This window comes from Anas platyrhynchos, chromosome 3, assembly GCF_047663525.1.
Source record: "Anas platyrhynchos isolate ZD024472 breed Pekin duck chromosome 3, IASCAAS_PekinDuck_T2T, whole genome shotgun sequence".
NCBI lineage: Eukaryota > Metazoa > Chordata > Aves > Anseriformes > Anatidae > Anas > Anas platyrhynchos.
In genome coordinates, this window is record NC_092589.1 from 31,289,136 (window position 1) to 31,302,685 (window position 13,550).

At 35.7% G+C, this 13,550-nt stretch overlaps 1 protein-coding gene across 5 annotated transcripts in view; it reads right to left on the reverse strand.

Annotated features, from left to right (window-relative positions):
- The window catches only part of SMYD3 (SET and MYND domain containing 3), a 375,834-nt gene that overhangs the window by 65,718 nt on the left and 296,566 nt on the right, over positions 1-13,550 (reverse strand). For all 5 annotated transcript variants that reach the window (XM_038176760.2, XM_027453858.3, XM_072035646.1 and 2 more), the window contains one exon: positions 7,491-7,601. In XM_038176760.2, coding sequence (XP_038032688.2) covers positions 7,491-7,601 — 111 coding nt within the window. The remainder of the gene's footprint in view (positions 1-7,490; positions 7,602-13,550) is intronic.

Below are 13,550 nucleotides of genomic sequence, written 5' to 3' on the forward strand. Positions count from 1 at the left end.
TCCAAATACAACATTTTTGGACCGGATTGATACTATTTTCCCTATTGACTATCCCCTGAACAAGAAAAAGAGTCTGCATACAGCTCTGAACTCCAGTCTTTTTACGTGAACAGCAGTATCTTTTCCATGACCTTTGACAACCCAAGTGAGCTCCGGCTGACTTCTGCCAAGTCATGACCAGAGCACATTGAAGCAGTCCTGAAGTAACTGGGCAAGGTAAGTTGTCATGGAAGAATGATCACAGTCAATTTGTCACCGTCTAACATTGTTTGGGGGACTGCCGTTTGATGGCAAAAAAATGTTGAAAGATAGAAGAAGCCTCAGAAGTAGCATAAGAAATGTCTGAAGTGTAAGAAAAGTCTGAAGAGATGGTGCCTTTGTTAATGAACAAAAGAGCTCAGAAATTAGAAAAGATTGCCTTTTTTTTTTTTTTTTTTTTTTTTTTTGTGGCATTTTTGGCACTAAGAAAACAAACAAACAAACAAAAAAACCTTTCAGTCCTTGGCTGTTTGGAAATACATCCCAAGAGGGTAAGATCCCTGAAAGGAAACAGAAGACTGTCAGACTGATGGCGGGATTTCAGGAACTGATCCAGGGTTTAAATCACTATCAAAAGTCTTGCCAAAAGGAAGGAATGGTTAATCAGCCAACTACCTATGGAAAAAAATAAGTGTCCCAATGAGCAGCTAATTAGTGCCACTGGCTTTTGAAGGCACTGGTGATGCTAATGTTGGGCCAAAAGGGTGGATGGGTGAAATAGCTGTGACTTGACTTTCATTTGTAGTTTGCTTCAAGGGTTGTTCTAGGGGTAAACTAGTGAAAAGATGAGGAAAGAACACAGTACACACAAACTCTATTGTTTGGTAGTAGGTCTATTAAACCAGCTTTTTGTTGGAACAAAGTCCTGATTTTTTTTTTTTTTAAACATACCTTTAAATAGCAAGCACCTTAGAATCATCCCTAGAGATACAGATGCTCCTACTTCACTCTGCTTTGATCAAGGGGTTTTATGTTCAGCTATCCGTATGAACAGACTTATTTTTGACAATCTTGCTTACTCCTTTGTTCCCAGCCTTCATCTTTTGAATCAGTTTGGAGATCTCATCTTTCATTATAGCTGGAAAAGTGGGAATGTAAATACCTGAAAGTAAATATTGTGGAAGCTGGGACACAAACTTCTAGAACTTGGCAATTCAGCCAATTAAAAAGGCACTTCTTAACAGATTATTTTATATTTCCTATGTCCTAAATATACATTCCCTGAGGGACGGGGTGTATTTCTGTACTAATAATAGTACAGTAATCTCATGTGAAGCATTTACATTCTAATTCACAACCATCAATAATAGTGTTTTTCATGTAACAATGCCCCTGTGATTTAAGCACATGTTCTTCAATGTGGTTGAAGACAAAAAACATAAAGATAAAAGGTGAAAATGTGTAAATCTTGGCCACATTGACGTTTCTCTCAAAAACCTGTGAGACAAATCAACCAAAGACGCATGGTCAAAAACCAAATTGATCAAGTAAGTTAAACAAGCATTTATGTTTAATAACAATCCTAAACTACAGTTACATTATTTCTTCAGACAAGAAAAAAAAAAGTAAAAAAAAAAAAGTAAATACATTTAGTAACTTTAGGGGATTGTTTACTGGTTTTATTAAAAAAAAAAAAAGAGAGAGAGAGAGCTGGTGAGTGCATGGAAGTGCAAAAGCTAAAGAGCCATAGGTGACATTTTCATGTAGATGGCTTGGCTGCTATTCAGGTGACCTAATTTTGAGAGTCCTTGAGTTGGAAACTGGACTTGTGATGTTCTCTAAAAAAAATCGGGATGCAACATGAGCGAGTACTAAGCAAAGCAATAAACTGATTAAAGGAATAAAGTACTTACTGGCATTATGTTATTATTAGCTTTGGCAACTATCAAATACTGGACAAATGTAAAAATGATTCAAAACCCATTGCTTGTGACCTTGTAATAAATAAAAGCTTTCCAAAAGCAAGCTAGACTAAAATATTAAATCCTGGCTCCAAAGAAGAAAGACGACTCATAGCAAAGCACAAATCTCCCTCAAATCCTTGGCTGAAAATGTAGAATATGAACAATACTCTGGCTTATGATTGTGGAAAAAAAAAATTCTCCTTTTAAAATGTTTGTCATCGGTGTAATCCCATCTTTAATTATAATTAATGTAAGGGGCTTTTATGTGCTGGGATGGTAATTCACTGCCAAGAGTTCAGCTTTTATGAAGGAACGCATTTCCAAATTATGGTGTAGATTGATCTTAAAATGTCTGGAGCAAATAATAATAATTTATAAAGCTGTCAGAGATACAATGAACTGAAGACATTACAGTAGCAAAAACTTGAAGTACTGACAGCACACATTTTTAAAAAGAGGTCTTTTGTCCCTCTTTTACTTACTGATTGTTTCTTGTCTTGAGCCACAATCAATTAAAAATGTTGGTTAGATTTGCAGTTAATACCATTTAATTGGGCAGAACGTGCTGCCAAAAGGATCGTCCTAATCTTACCTTAACCTGTTTACACTAGTGTGTTAGCACATGCTTCTCTTCTCCTGTTAAATCAGCAACCAGGCTGCTGAACCAGTTGCCGAAAGAGACTGGCCAGCATTATGGTATTACCTCCTAGAGTTGACAAGCAGCTGACATTGGGGCCTAATCATTTGAGATCCAAAGCTAGAGCTAGCTGCCACTATTTCCCTGCCTATTTTCTTACCCTTGATGACAGCTAGACACCTGGATTTGTCCATGGCTGTGCTGGCAGTGGGACAAGCACACAGAAAACAACTAATGCAAGCAGAGATTCATCATGAAGTCCTCTCAACAGCAGTGAGGAACATTAGCTCCCACAATAGTTAATGGCAGGGCATCTGTGCAGCCAAGGACCTCTCCACTTGTTCTAGCACTATGACTGCTCACCCTGAGGGCGTCAGCATGCATCAGCTGCAGCTGAACAGGATCACTGTGGATAGGGTGCTGCGTAAGTATACCTGAAGATGTGGACTTCGACATATAATAGACTTAGATCTAAACAAATGTGCAAGTAAACTGTAATTTGCCAGCAATTGGAGAAGAAGCTGCCACACCTCACCATAAAGACAAAGTGACTGTGAATGTGAAAGTCACTGGTGGTGTCAGAGTGAATTTTGCTGTTTTATACAGCTATGGCACAAAATATTACACGTATTTGTACTACATGTAAATGACAAATGAAAAAAATGTCTCGACAGACATGCTGCACCTTAAATCATAGCTCATCAGAAACCTGGTATAATAATTAAAAAAAAAAAAGTCCTGGCAAAATCACATAACCTAGATTGGCAAAAGAGCAGTTGGACACGCTACTCTTGTTTGTACGTAGTGCTTAGTGACATGCTTTAATGGTGGACTTGGCAGTGGTAGGTTAAAAGTTGGATCAGATGATCTTAGAGGCCTTTTCCAACCTAAATGATTCTATGCACAGTTAAACTGCATGATTGTAGTACTATGCAACCACTATCCTACTTTAATCAATTTTAGCACAAATAACAGTGAAGAAATGGTAAAACTGGCTGTAAGATAAATATGTCCACAGTAGCAATCACATACAAATGCTCAAAGTGATCTGTGTGAACAGATTTTTGCCCACAACATGAGTGGTAGGGTGCTGAAACCTATGTAGGTGCAACTACACTGTGCTATCCCTGTCAGCTAGCACAGGCAGACAATCATGCAATTCTTGATTTTGTGTTTATACATACTTTATGGAGCAACATAATTTATCTCACCTAACTTCATCTGTCTAACATGTGGATATTTGTTTGAAGGCTTTCCTTTAGCCTTCTGTATCCAATCTAGTTCTCATAGATGGCTACTACAAGAGTGTATGAATGAGTTGCCCATCTCTTTGGATATGGAGGCAGGCTAAAAACTGGCTTAGATTAGATCTCTAAATGAAATGGGAGAAACTAATAGCATTCTGTAGGCTAAACCTGTTATTTGTTCACATAGCTCTCTCTGAGGTTAAATACGACTTTTTTTTTTTTTTTTTTTTTTAATACTGCTAAAATAACCAGATGAGAATGAGAACTGTAGAAAAGACACAAACCTCAAATCATTCCACTTCAAGGAATTATTAAAGCAAATCCAGCACTCAAAGCTAAAGGATCTTGGAAAATGCAGCATCTTTCTCTATCATTATTTGTACATCAGAATACTCAGCAGAATTAAGAATTCCAATCTTCGTGTGGCATATGGGGAAACTGAGCAAAACAGAGCATGACAGAATATTCATTAAAAATTATCCCCAATTCAGACAGACTGGTCTTGTTTTTAGTGAAAAATATGGCCAGCTCCAATTAAAATGGTAGCTTCTCACTAATTATGAAAAATAAGGGCAAGGTCTTAGAAAACAGTAAGATTGCTTTTGAATGAAAGGGATTACTCAAGGTCACTTGTGAAGTCAGTGACTGACCTGAGAACAGAAACCTGATACCATCATCTTCCTTCTTCAGCTGAGCACAGAAGATGACTAAAGAACAAGTTTTTAGAAAATTTAACAGAAGAGACATGGATTTCATTAATAACAAACTTGTAAAGTACTGTATAAATAAGCAAAAACAAATACATACAAGGTTTATATGCTCTTCATATAAACTTTAATGTGTAATTCCACAGACTTTCCAGGATTACTTCTAAATAATTACATTAGATGTAGAATAAAAGGTACAATGGAAAGGATTTGATCTGTAGTTCTGCTTTAAATGGATGTGTGCATCTCAAGAGTGGTTTGTCTGCTATCACTGGTCTCTAGTAGATGCTCAGCAGCTGGCAGGTGTACTCAGCAAGTCTAGAACTTGGGAGTAGCGAAAAGCTACAATCTACAATGTTAGAAAGGGAATGCTAGCATTTTTATGAGATAATTATAACCGGAAAATAAATGGAGAAAAATGAAGGGAAATAAAAACAGCTTATATGTGTATATATACTTACTTATATATATCCTTATATACATGTATATAACTTACTCAAGTAAGTTATGAATAACTTACTTGAAGGCATATAGCATTTCTTAGCCAAACTCAAACTTGTATTTTTATTTATAACAAAGATTTAGGAACTAGATTGCTATTGATGATGCCCATCATATTTACAAAGCAACATTGTAATACAGAAAATTACTGTAAGCTATCATTACTTATTGACTCAGTGTTGAATATTCCACTCTTGATGACCCAAAGCTGCAGCCATTGCCTTTTCTGTTGACAGACTGCACCTTTTAAAAAGTTCCCAAGGTATCTTGAGAAGTTGTGTCAATATCCATGGCATTTCAGAAATTATATTATTGAATAATGTTGCCAACAGATTACTTTAAGGCATTTAAATCCAGCCATTCTGTAATTTCAAAAACAAAACAGAACAGACACACACACAAAAAAAAAACACAACCAACCAACCAAAACAAACAAACAAATAAGATTCTCTGCCATTGTAGCTTCTGTGTTAGATGTCTCCCATCTTACATAGTCTGAAATCAATGGAAGAAAAGTATCTGTTTCCAAGTAAGTCATGTAAACAGTTAAGTGATTAAATCTCTGCTGCAGAACAATGAAACGCAGTACTATGAGGATTACTGGAGATTAGATATAATCATCCTAAACTGAAATTAAGGATAAAAGGCTTGTGTCTTCACAGACATCAACAATGTTGACGTGAGATTCCTTGCCTTTCCAAGATGTGTTTACATGGTAACAATGATAAAAATTTACAGAATTTCAGAATTAAATCAGAAGGAGCTTTCCAAACACTTTGCAGTATCATCCCCACAGAGAATTTTGCTAAAAGATAATAATAATAATAATCTGTTGAATTCAAACCACAGTTAAAAATTTAGAAGAAAAAAAATCTTTACTTAATTTAAATATATTGATGAAACTATTACTATAAGTACAAATTAATTTCACTACAATTATAATTTCACTACAATATTTGTAGATGTGGTACATTGGCTCTTACAGTGATGTGTATGCCAACCTATGGATCTTGTTTCTTAAAACATTCTACGTGCTGAATGGTCTTTCCACCACTTGCTTCCCCTTCCACAGACTTTTAAGCAATCCTTAAAGACTCTTTAGCATGCTTATGTTTCTTAATCATCACTGCATCTGTGTTTCCCCAAAACTAATCTGAGATCTCATGGCACTTGAGTGAGCATCTTTAAAAGAAAGACAAACAGAGGTCTTTGCTTCCCTTCACTGCCTCCAAACAGCAGTGCAGCAATCTTTATCAGGCACAAAATGCCAACAACTTTTGCACATGGACAGGAAGTCATTTAGTATTATGTCATAAGCCTGGAACTTTTCTGTTGTCTCTTTTTTGAACTGCTTACTGATGAATCAAAGGATACATTATGTATTTAATTGGTGTACCCTGGCTTGAACAAAATTATGCACTCATACAACTGTACTCCCTTTAAGTTTTTAAATGTTGGCAGTTAATTTTTCATTTTTTTTTTTAAATCTTTTTGCAGTACAGCAATTACTTTATGAATCAAACCATGCTCCTTGGAATCACATTTTCACTGATGTCTTTCATATTATCTCTGATCTACTTAAAGCACATTTAGCTATGGCATATTGATTCATCCAAAATAGACATTTCTGAAAATAGGAACAAGCATACATATAACCAGAGAGACAAAGTAGATGTGAAGCTGGCATCATTTAGCATATTCTATTTGATCTCACCTCAGGCTTGGAGCCCAGAATTAGTCTGGCTGGGCTATGTAAATATGAAGCAATGAACCCAGAAAATAATTAATCCAGGCTAGGCTGAACTCTAATTAAAGGTCACAACAAACACAATTTTACCTACTGCAGCTACTGACATGCTGCTCCAAGAACTTGCAAACAAGAGCACAAAAGCAACAAATAGTTGTCCAGGGAGATTCACCACCCTGAACGTAGCCTAGCTCTAACAACTCCTGAACATGTCTGGTAGTTCTTGAGAATTTATAGATGTAGGTGTTCGTCAAAATTAATTTCACATTATTAGGAGGATAAGCACAGCCTTCCTCTAGCATCAGAGAAGTAGTTTCAGCTCCAATATTATTATTTTGAATAGCAAAAACCAAATATTTTCCTTTGATCTTAAAGTTATGTTGACTCTCATTCTCGAAGGTCCTTGAATCCCATAATAATCTGAACCACACTTTGGAACCGAAAGTGGTTCCTAGCTTTATGAAGAATGCATATTTTAGCAAAAACGTCTTCTTATCATGTGGTCAACATCTCCTGCTTTCCTTTCCTTCATGGTTGCTTTTCATAGAAACATAAACAGGACTGAGGGCAGAGGTAATTTTTTTCGCTGTATTCTGACCATTCATTTAGTAACAAAAGATAAGTATTACATAAAGTAAGGGAAGGTGCCGACAGGCAAATTCTGGAAAATTCTGTTTTATTGACAAGGAATTTCTTTGTCCAACCTACCTTTTCATGATCCTGGCAGAGATGACAGTCACATTCAAAACAATACTGGCGCATCAGTTGCTTTTGGCGTTCACTGGTGGGCATCAGTGATTCAATATAGCTGATGGTGAGCTGTGTGTAGCACATACAAAAGCAGAGTTAGTATGTTTTACAAAAATTCCATATTTAGTTAAAGTATAGCTAAGATAATATGTTTGGATACAACATTCTTCTTGCAGAAAATGAAATTTTATTTTAATAGATTATTTTATAGGGAAAACAAACAAACAAACAAACAAAACAGACAACTTCTACAAAAGCAAAAAAAGGCCAAATATAAATTCCATAGAGGAACACTTTTTCACTATTCCAGATTAATATAGTTTTAAATTTTTAATTCAGGAAAAAAGAAAAAAAAAATCAACCAACCACTCTTGCAGCTTTTCATCCAAACTTGGAGGAAGAAATACATAATAGAGGAAAAAAAAGAAAGGAAGTTCAGCATCTGAATTCCCTGTGCATGGAACCTCATTTTCTGTATAGCTCTAAAGATAATGGGTATTTAACTTTGGCGTAATACAATATCCAACTATCTCCATAAATTTTGTTTCAGGGAAACCTGTGCTTTCTTTCAAATGTCTTTTGCTCCATTTGAGCCTGAAGAAAGCTTCTTTTATGTTATGCTCACCTTTAGTTTGTCTGTGATGTCTCCTTCATGACCAAAGTAGCACAAAAGTATTGCAGTCATAGTTGTTGAAACTATTGACAGGAAAATTTAGTAAAATGATCAATAAAATAAAATGCTTACATTTGTGCCATTTTAAATTGTATAGTGAATTACTGAGAACTCTTTAGTTCATTCATTTTGATGCCTGCCAGAAGGAATTTTACAATGCCCATTTGCAGAGTTCTTCAAATGTTTAAAGTGCTGTTAAGGCACAAACTAACGATAAGGGAAAGAATATAACAAAATAACACTCCGGCTCAAACCAGCATTCAGATATACACACTACAGAGTGATTATACTATACACCTAACACACTTTTAAACACTCCATAGAGGTCAGAACTAAAAAAATCAGGTCACATTATTTCATTCTCAGCCTAGACACTTCAACTAATTGGGAGAATTTTCACATGGTTCTCAGTTAAATCATGAGAGTCCACTCAAAAAAAATCACAGGAAAACCTGACCAATTTGTACTAATGACCATGAAATCTATTGTCAGAGTCTGCATTTTGAAAACTAATGAGTATTCTAATTAAACGAGCAATTAACTAGCAACTAAAATAATGCTTGCATTTTTTTTTCCATTTATTATTACAGTTTACTTTCATTATTTATTGAAGGAGGACTGTATTAAAGGATTACTGAGATGGTAAAGTCAAGTACTTTTTCCAAAGATGGTAAAGTCAATAAGCAGAAAGCCTGTGGAAAAAACAAAAATATGGCCTCATAATTGAAGATTAATAGTTTAATTCATTAAAGAGACAAATTCAAGTTCCACAGATAATCAAAAGTTAGAAAGTGTGAGAACTTTGTTCAGCTTTGCTTTCTAAATAATGTTCTGTCACAGCTTGTTTGTGTTCTAGTTGAGAGGGAAGTTGTTTCACTGCTGTTGGCTGACAGCAGAACGGGTCTGTACTAATCGTTTACATGGGAACAGTAGGCTTCCCTCTGAGTTTTCTGTGGGGAATGGATGGAAATTATTTTGCCTATTTCTTTTCCATTCTTTTCTGCCAAGCTCTCCTACCCCATTTTCTCCAATCTGTCCATCTTTGGTCTCTCTTCTTTGCTGCTGTATAATTTTCTAGTCTTACTCTCTGCACCTGGTTATCTAATCCTACTTTCCTGCCCTCACTTCTAGCTCCTTACATAGCCGTTCTTAGACAATGCACTGATTTTAGTCATTGTGTTAGTCCCAGATATGCCCTTCTTCCTCCCTTGTATGCCTCATTTTACATCTTTTTCCCATATTTGATCACTAACGCAGTCCTTGTTTCCCTACTCTGGTTTCTCAGTCATCATCAATGATCCCCACCAAGTATTTGTCCTCATTTCTTCCCCTAGCAGGTCCTACTCTGCATCCTCTCTGATATGGTAAAAAAGATCCGTCTCTCTTCCTTCTCACAAAGCAGTTTGCTGTCAAGCTGTAGCCCTAACCTCATCCTTCAGCCATTCCAAGCCCAACTGTCCTCTCCTCTCTTCTGATCTTCATGCCTTCTTGCAATTCACAAGTGTTTCCTGTCCAAGTTGTTCCCCACACTGGCCCATTCCCTGTCTCTTATCTTTGCAAAAAAAAGATCATCGGTTTGACCAATGTCCTACTGGGATTTAGGTTCAGGTGGCATCCAGCAGTAAGAGGCATGCAATCAAGTTTAGGCACAGTGCAAAAAAGTCTTGTGTGTGAGATTACTTTTTTTTTTTTTTCCCAAAATACATAAGAGACTGATTTAAACCTTTTAATTACTGCCAAAGCCATCATAAGGCAGGGTTCAGTTCTAATATTGCATTAAAAAACAAAACCAAAAAAAAAACAACACACAGCCATGCTGTATCTTCATATCTTCAGCTTCATTCTTTTCTCCTTTTTTTTTTTTTTTTTTCTTTTTTTCCACATGTGCAGGGAATAAGTTTGAAATCAGTAATTTATTTTCTCAAAGGCAGTGGATATGAACATCACTTAACTACCTGCTCTGAACATATGACTAGGCAGAAGGAGGAAGACAAGAAGCTTCATCACATTGACATCTCCTTTTAACATTTGAATGATTTAGGGTCACTCTTGCCATTAGAGGCCCAAGTCCAAATTCCAGTTCCTGCCAGGAGAAATCCATAAGTGAAAAGGATGTTTGTAACTGGCAGACTGAGTGGGAAAATGCAGTTAGGATATTTAGAAATATGACCAACCTGATGGTGACTAAATCTACACTAACCATTTAATGGTTTAAACATAAAAATTCTGTATTCAAGTCTCTTTCCTACACTTGTTTTAATTTTTGGATCCCTTCATTAGATGCAAGGCTCATTTAACTTATCCATATTTATGAAGTATCCCTATTTATCAAAGGTTGTCTTAATGGTATTTGCATGTGGGTTGTATGATATTAATTAAAACATTATTTCAGCTGACCAAAGCTTGCCTCCTCATTGCAATGCTTATAAAGAATGCAGTAAATCTTCTACCTCAAACTGAAGAATATATATTAAATAGATCTCTGCCTTCATAAATGTTATTTAACAGCCATGAGACTTACTGACTCTCAAGACTTTCTCCTTGGAAATGCATCACTGTCTAAACCCTACTTCTTTCTATGACACAGAAATTCTTTAATGATGGGTATGGTGGTTCATTTCTCATGTTCCTCATCTGCCAAATGACATGGACAAAATTTTCCAGTGCTGCCATGCTGCAGAGGACTTAATTTATGACTTTTTACTTTTATTTTTTTGTTATAAGCTATAACCTACAAAATTTCTAGATGGAGGATTCTGTAGGAATTTCAAGTGAATTATTTTAATGCAAATGGCAGGAGAAAAAAAAGTGAGTCATCTTGCTTTTGCAGGCATGGGTCTTGTGGTCTTAGGGAGGGTTGTGTACAAACGTGTTCCTGAGACAGAGTTATGTAAGTGGTGAACAGGCTGTCGTTTTTCTGTTTTGGCATATGAGATCAACATGCCTTCTAACTCAAGGAAAAAATTATTGAAAAGAAATGTAATGTGACAAATACAACGATATAAAACTTTACCTCACAGAATTATAATAGCAGAAATATTATACATCTTGGTTGAAAACCTATTAAGAAGATATTTATTGCTAGCCATAGGAAATTATGAATTTTATTTAGTATTCATTAAAAGATTACTTGCACCGTAAGAGGACCATCTGTTATGCGTCTTTCAGTGGAAAGATACAAATCTGCTCTAACTGAAATCTGAAATTGATGTGAAACCATGTACCCATTTTGGCGCAGAACTGAACCTTAGCTAATACATCCTGTTTCTTAAGCAGGACTAATTGATTTGAGCTATGCATTAAACTAGCCATAGCTATGCACTAAACTAACCATAACTATGCAACTTATGACTGGAGAATAGGCAAAATGAACTTATGTTAGTCTGCAAAACACCAGGTAGACACAGTAATGAAGAAAAAAAATCAATTGAAATCTTTATATACTGTTGAAGTAATATTACGTAAAGAAACAAAAGCTCTGATAGCACCACAACAATTGTTATCTTGAGGAGGAAAAAGGTGTTATAATTAGTTTTGAGTTTTTGGAAGCAAATTTCAGAAAGTCTTGTAGCTTTTTAAGTAGGGACATGTAGAATAAAAACTCTACAAAAATCCTTATTTCTTTCTTCCTGCCATTATATACAATTATGCTCAGAAACCTGGTACAGGGTAGAATCTATATATTGTTAGGAGACTCTTTCTAGGCCAACCTCCCCCATCCACGCATGAGAGATAAATCATTGCACTGAAGCCTTGTCTTCCTTTCACTTCTTTTGTCCCTACCTGCTTTATTCCATTCATGCCAGATGCAGAACAGAAAATACTTAAATTCAGTAGTGATCATTGCCAACTGGTCAAGCACTAGAATCTGGGGGTATTAGTATAGAACCATACAGCCTTATGTGACTTATAAGAGAATGAGTCAGGACAGGAAGAAAAAACAAAAGGCTACCAAGGTTGAAGGAAACATCCTTCCTTCATCCTTGCCTTCTTAAAAACCTTTCCTTTTTAAAGTTTCACTTTAAAAATTCTACATTTAGTGAGGATTATAAATGCCATTTAAACAGATGAATGAGTTACATAATGATAGAAATGAAAGCTGTTATTTTGAACACTGAATAAAGCATTCACAGTCAAAAGCCAATGGGAAAACTGTGTTTTTGTTTAAAATTGTAACTTTCTGCTCTCAAAAAGCATGCAATTCCACAGAACCACATTAATGTAAAACCCAAACAATTTACCTGAAGATAAATCTGAACTTACTTGGTTTACAAAACAAAATGTAAGGAACAGACAATTCTCTTTCTTGCCAACTTCCAGTATTTTATTATGATTCCTGCAATACATTTTGTTTTCCTAAAGGTTCAGCTCTGGAAACCAAGTGATTACACAGGAATCACTTCTTTCAGATCCTACGAAAAAGTAACACTCATGACTCATAATTTCTTAGCGCTTCAGGACTGCAACACTGTCTTTACCACAAAAAAAGGACTACATGGGTAGAATGTGATTTTAGGAGTGATTAGTTTTCAAAATATACAACACCATGAAATTTAGCGCTTTCACTCTATAAGGATTTAGGCAAACATTTTCTTCTGCCTGAAAAGTCCTAATTTCCTACTACCTGATATACATTTTGCATTGAACAAATTTCAAAGCCCAAACCAAAATTTAATTAAAAACCACTAAATGCCACATGGCTTCCTGTGAAAAACATGCAAATCAACAATGTCTATGTAGACACAAGACCAAAAGGGAACTGGAACAACTCCCATCATGAAATAAAAAAAAAATAAAAATTGAGCTTGTCATAGTCTTGCATACATTTTTTTTTCAGTAATGATCAATGTAATTACTGTTCATAGCACAAGCACTCTAATGTATGATTAAGGCATAAGTGTGATTCCAGAATTAACCTGCTTTTCTACTGCTGATAATTATTTAAGATTCCTTATTGCCTCATGGCTTGACACAAGGCCAATCATATTGTCTGAGAACACTTGATTTGTTCAGAAAACTCAATCAGATTCCTCCCTAACATGTATTTTCTCTCCTATTGGCTCAGATCATGACCTCAGTAATATAAGGAAAATTCAGGCCAGAACAGGTAACATGGTTCCATTTGCACGGGTGTTTAAATTCAATACACAGCTAGTAAGAAAAGTGAGACCCACCCTGCCACAGGCAAGCAGTAAGGCAGTGTAGAAAGGAGCTTTACCACAGCTAGCATGCAGAGCACAGATAGAATGAAAAACAACAGCAGTTGCATAAGAAGGAACTTAATTGGGTGTTAAAAATAATTTTCAACAGCTAACTTGTATATATACACTCATAATTTTCTTCCC